This window comes from Mycteria americana, chromosome 8 (genome assembly GCF_035582795.1).
Source record: "Mycteria americana isolate JAX WOST 10 ecotype Jacksonville Zoo and Gardens chromosome 8, USCA_MyAme_1.0, whole genome shotgun sequence".
NCBI lineage: Eukaryota > Metazoa > Chordata > Aves > Ciconiiformes > Ciconiidae > Mycteria > Mycteria americana.
This window is the reverse complement of record NC_134372.1, coordinates 12,897,641-12,903,640: the sequence shown is the minus strand read 5'-3', so window position 1 is coordinate 12,903,640 and position 6,000 is coordinate 12,897,641. Positions and strand designations below refer to the sequence as shown.

At 46.7% G+C, this 6,000-nt stretch overlaps 1 protein-coding gene across 1 annotated transcript in view; it reads left to right on the top strand.

Moving 5' to 3' along the window:
- The first annotated feature begins 218 nt into the window (after window positions 1-218).
- UBTD2 (ubiquitin domain containing 2) overlaps window positions 219-6,000 on the top strand; it is a 54,678-nt gene continuing 48,896 nt past the window's right edge. The window contains exon 1 of the mRNA XM_075509794.1: window positions 219-380. Coding sequence (XP_075365909.1) covers window positions 311-380 — 70 coding nt within the window. The 5' untranslated portion in view covers window positions 219-310. The remainder of the gene's footprint in view (window positions 381-6,000) is intronic.

Genomic DNA, 6,000 nt, shown 5'->3' with positions numbered 1-6,000 from the left:
GGCGCCGGGCCGCGGCCAGGCTCGGCCCGGCCCGCGGGCCGCCGCGGCGCAAGGCCCGGCGAGCCTGCGTGCCGTCCCACCCGGCGCGGGCCGGGGCCGTGGCCGGGGCGAGCCTGGGGCCGGGGCGGGCCCCGGCGGGCCGGAGGCGGAGCCGGGCGGCGGGAGGAGGCCGCGCCTCGGGGGCGGTGTTGCAGACCGAGGAGGCGGCTCCGGAGCCATCGCGCCTGCCCGGCCGGCGGCGGAGCTCGGCTACAGGGGGAGGGGGGTGGGGGGGCGGCTCGGCGGCGGGTCTGCGGGCCGGGCGGGCCCCATGGGCGGGTGTGTGGGCTCCCACCACGACTCCTCGGGCAGCCTCAACGAGAACTCGGACGGCACCGGAGGTGAGCGCCGGGCCCCGGGGCTGGGCGGGGGGGGGCGGGCCGGCGCCGCGGGGGGACCCCGGGGCGGGCGCTGAGGGCCGGGGCCTGCGGTGGGGACGGGCCCGGGGCCGGCGCCGGGCGGGGGAGCCGCGCTGCCCTCGCCGGCCTCGGGGCGCCGCGCCTGGCTTCCCCCCCCCCCCCCCCCAGCCCGCGCCCGGCCCCGGCGCGGCCGCCCGGGCCGTAACTTTCCCGGGGCGGCGGGGGGCGTGCTGGGCACCCCCGGCCGGCTTACAGCCCCCGGGAGCTCGGCGGGGTGCCTGGGCGGGCGCGAGTGGGCGCACCCACGGCGGGCAGAGCCCCCTGCCCCGCGGACGCGGCCCCGTGGCTGGGGGCTCCGCGGCGCGGCCCGGGGGCAGGCGGCTGATGAAATAAAGACAGGCTGGGGAAAGGGCCTGCCAGGGGCTCCCAAACTTTGTTTTCCTTGGTCTCAGCTCCTTGTGGTGTGTGGAAAATAATTCTTCAGATAACTTAGATCCTGGCACTGCTGCGGGTTTGGTGTTTTTTTTTTTTCTTCTCTCCAAGAAAGATGGATGCTTTCCTCCAGCCTAAATCACCCATGCTAAATAATCAATTTTTAGTGACTTCAGATGCTGGAACAGCGTGTTCTCGCTCGTGTGCAAGTGCACACCTACTTAGTGAGTGTAGCTTATGTGGAAACACTGCTGCAGTGTAAGTGGCCTTTACCCTTATGTTTTTCTCTACCTAAATGTCTGAATGATTGCTTTTTCAACGTTCTTGGGTTTGTGGACCCCTGATGTTATCCAGCTGAGCTGTATATGCTTTATAGTAATTTCCAGTCAGCCTACCAACAGGACACTTGACTTATAAGTAGTCCTTGCACATGCAGGGTCCACAGATTTCAGGTTGAAAATTGCTGACCTAGGTCTACATTTTCCCCTGTGCCTTATGGAATATTATTTATCAGTCTGGTTTTGTTTTGGATGCCCCAGCTGATGGGTACTCTGTCATATCAGTGACTTTGCTGTCATTCCATAATGTAAAAAAAATGCAGCTCTTACAACTATATCTGAAGCAGCCACCTGCTGATTAATGCCAGATGCATAGTTCATAGAAATACCAGAAAGTCCAGCTGCTAAGAACTGTGTAGGATTTAATCACATCATTGTCATTAAAAGGAATTTTATAGCTTTGTCTAGTAGGAGTCTTCCTTACTCTTCCCCTCTGTTAATAAAAAAAGGGAAGAAGTGAGTTATCTAAAAATTGCATCAACACTGAGCAGGCTTACCAACCAGTAAAAAAAGCCAGAGTGTCAGTGCGGAAAGGACCAGAGCATACCAAAACTCAAAGAAAAAGAATGGCAGGAATATTACCGCATACCCAAAAAATCTTGACCAAAAAATAGCATTAAAAGCTAAGCTGACGTTTGTTCTGAGACCTGCTTTAGTAGCTAGGTGTTATGAGGTGAGATCATGTCACAGAAATAGCCTTGGTTTAATTTCCTTGCTCTTGCCTGTGACATGGAATGAATGAGATACAAGAAAAAAAAAATTATCAGAGTTTGGCTGATATTGTAAAGCAGTCTTATTACACGCCCAGTAGCAGCACATGAGGTGGGCAGTCTCCCTCCAAGTTGTCTACAGATTGCTGTCCCGGTTGGACTTACGGAGAGCATGTTCCTGCTTGGTGTTTACACAGCATGACACACCGCTGCTTTGGGGTTAAATAACCTATTGTGCTTGGTGCATTAGAACAGCAGCTGGGTTTTTCAAGATGTAAGAGATGCGAAATGCATGTCAGCTGGCTCGTGTTGATTCATGCTCTAAGGATAATGTTCCTTAAGGTTGTCTCACTGAAGTGAGAAGTGATGAAATGTCAGTTGAATTATAGGCTTCTTAGGACTGTCTTAAACAATCAGCTACAGTGTGCAGTAGCCTATTTTGTAATGTTACATATCTGTTCCTGCCTCTCAACAAGAAAAAAGGGGGTGTAGGTTAAACTGAAAGAACCTCAGAATATCTTTTATAAATCTAACTCCTGAGATGTCAGAGTCCAGCCTGCACTAATTCTTGGCTTTACAAATTCTGCAAACGTGCCCACGCCAAGGATGAAATCTGACTTGCTCTCTCAAGGGAGCTTATGTCTTCAGGCATCAGCAAGTGAACCAGCTGAAACACAAGCAAACGCTATTTGGAGACTAGACCTATGCAGAAAGGCGATTTATTCCTGGTTCCCGTATAAGGCTCATTTCCTCCAACTCCTGGGCTGTGACCTAGTCTGGTGTATTTGCTTTCAGATTGCTGTCAGTGAGCAGGGCCAGATCATTTATAAATCTCAGGAAGGTATTTTGGAACAGAAACATCTCAGTTCTAACCAGAGCATTGCCAGTGATGGACTTACTTTGGGGAGGCTTTGTCTTTTCCCCAGAATGGCAAAGTTTCTTGGAGAATTACGAGTCGTCAAGAGATTGATTAGACAATAATAGCAGCGCTTGATGCTGTATAAAAGTGGGAGCCAGATCTCAAGTTTAATTCATACCTGTCTCCATCTAGTACAGTGCTGTGTGGAGCTGGCAAAATCTTGCTCAGTTGTATCACTGAAGTTGAGATGAGGATTTGTCACATCCCTGTATTCTCCTCGATCCTTTTGTCGATCACTGGCACTTCCTGTTACTTCTCTGCTGCTCAGCAAAGCTGACAGTGTGTGCTTCCTTTGTCTTTTACTATTGGTATTTTTCAAGGTCAAGGTGCTTGCATGTATCCAGAGAGCCATTGCATATACTCAGGTGTGTGTCCATGTGTAAGATTGAGTTAATCAAAAATACCAGCTCTCCTACGTGTGTAGCAGCTTATTTCACATTTCTGTTTGCATTGACTGAAGCAGGAGGAGTCTGTTCCTTAACAAGAATTAGACAGATGCTGCTCTGCCCATTCTGCTGGAAATGAGATGGTCTTTGCAGATTGGCACCAGCTGTTTCATTATCACCTCTCTTTTTAGCAAGTTTTCATTTCAACAGCATATTGCTTGTCATATTTAGGAAAAAGTTCCTGTCTCGATGCTTGGTGTGTTGTAGTCCAGCAGAGCTGTATTGTGGTGGGTGGGTGTTCTGGATGGTGAGATGGATTTATTGGTGATTCTGTGAAGGAGGTACCTAGAAGAATAAATGATGACCACCAAGTGATTTATAGACACAGTTCCTCCCCCCCCATCCCTTTAGCTCAGCTGTCTCCCATCAGATATTTCAAGCTTTCAGGAGCCAAGCACCACATTTCTTCTTGCTGTGTCTTGTCCAAGGTAACTGAGTTTCTGCAGGACGGTGAGACTGGGAGAGGAATAGCTGTTCTCTGGCCACTTATAGGTTACGTGACTTCTTCAGTCGTGTGTTCAGAAGAGCATTGGGTTTGGAGTTAACTGCTCAAAAGCTCTGCACTCGTGCCTGTAAGTAAGGTTTAATAGCTTATCAGGTATGTTTGGTTTAGCACAAACAGGACAACTTGCATTGCCAACTTGCTGTCCCCACAGGCAAGTCCTTTTTGGAGGGCTGCTCTTAAATTTCTTTTCTTTTTTGGAGGGGAGCAGTGGGAAGGAAAAGGAGAAACACAAACCTGTTCATTTTCTTCTGGCAAACTCTAAATGCTATTAGAAGTTGCATATTACTTTGTCTTACCTGGTAAAGTTCAGCGAGACAGTTATTTGTGTGGAATAACGAAAAGGCAGGAAATCCAGTGTCTAGAAGTATGGGCATGACAAGTCATTACAGATTAAGCCTTTTGGCTGCAGCTGTCTGATTGCTGCTGCACTCTCCTTGACGTGATGTTCGCCTGCCTGCTGGAGTTCTTATCGCCCTTCTTTGTTATAAAAGACGGTGATTTTGTTTGAAATTTGTCGTCTTTACTGCTGCCCCTATCACCCAGCAGTGATAACAGGGACAAGTGGAAATAGGGCTGCACATTTGACTGACACGCTAGAATAGGAGATTATTAAAAATATGAATTCCTCCTGCAGTATTTGATGCAGTGCTAGAGCTTCGTTAACTTCTAGAAAGCCAAATATTGTGCTCAACCTCTGCTTTTCATAACTGGACAACAGTTTCTTAAATATTTTCTTTAGAGTGCTTTGCAGTGCTGCATATCACATGTCTAATTTGAAGTTACAATAACTGCTTTCATGGTGCTTCTATGGAAGACTGACCAAGGGAATTTGCATATTAAGTAGTCAGATTTGTTGCTCACAATTGGACTAATACAGTAGGGCTATGCACGGCTTGCATAGGGGGCTTAAACAAGCATCTCATGACTGGGCAGTTAATAGCATTTGGTGCCTACCCCTTGTATCAGAGCATACAAAGAATCTCCCACTTCCAGATTGCATTTTGCAGCATGTTACAGCTGTTGGTTGCAAGCTGTGATGGTGCGTGCCTGCAAACAGCACCTTTCTGGGGTTTCAATGCCGTCCAAAGGAGGTAGCTCTAGACTTCAGGTAGTTCCTGCTGTTTTGTAATGCAACCCTGAAATACAGTGCTGGATATGTTTTTGCAAAAGCAATACTAAATCAGAGCTGGCATTAGCTGTTAGGTCTTACTGTGTGTGTCTCTCTCTTTTTTTTTTTTTTTTTTTTTTTTTTTTTTTTTTTAAATGGAATAATAAGAAAAGCTTGGCTTGGCTCTTACAACTTGCTCTAAATCTCTCATGATGTCCACAGGAGTACGTGTGTGTTTTATCAGGGCTTTGTAATAAAAGTAGCCTTTAATGACTCGGTTTCCTGAGGGCTGGGCATGCACAGCCTCCTTGAGATTATTAGGATCTGTGGATCTTGTGCTGAGAACACCTGATAATTCAGCCCCAAGTATTTTTCTACTGGAATATCACTTTGATGATATGACACTTTTCATTTGTAAACTAATAGACTTTGTTTTGTTTTTCAGGTGATAACAAGTAACTCTTAGAAAATGAAACAAGGTGTTATTTTTACTGTTAATAAGGGCTGACAAACGCAGCTGTTCGGTTTCCTTTTTGGCGTTGTTCCTCCATGTAATTGTTTGTTTGGCTTCTAGATGAAGTGATTTGTTTTAATTTCTCTATTTGGGATTTCAGTGCTGAAAGCAACAAGGTCCTCCTTTGCCGAATATTAAATATAATAAATTGAACATTCATTGTGCTTTGGAGATTTTTGATAAATGGAAAATATTATTAGTTGCATGTTTGAATAAACTCTAAAAAGCAGCAATCCATTCTTATTGCAGCAGGTAATATGATAGCTATTATTTTTCATGTGAATGTTGAATAATATAATTCATGAGTCACAAATTATAATACGGTTGAAGCAAGAAATAAAGATTTGCCTTATAGTTAAGTCTTGCCAATTCCTGCAAGTCTTCTTGCAGGTACAAAGAAGGATCAAGTCAGCCACAGCTGGTCTGGTTACCCAGCTCCTGGAAAAAAAAAGAAAGAAAATAAATATCTGAAGAACTTCTGACCAGATGACCATGTTTGAGAAATGAATACGACTGCTCCTTTGCTGTTTTATAAACAAAAAAGGACTGAGAGACTTAGAGGGTTTGATGTAAAAAGTGCTTTCACCCTGTCTTGTAGATAAACGCTGTGTATAAAAGTCAGTTACATTT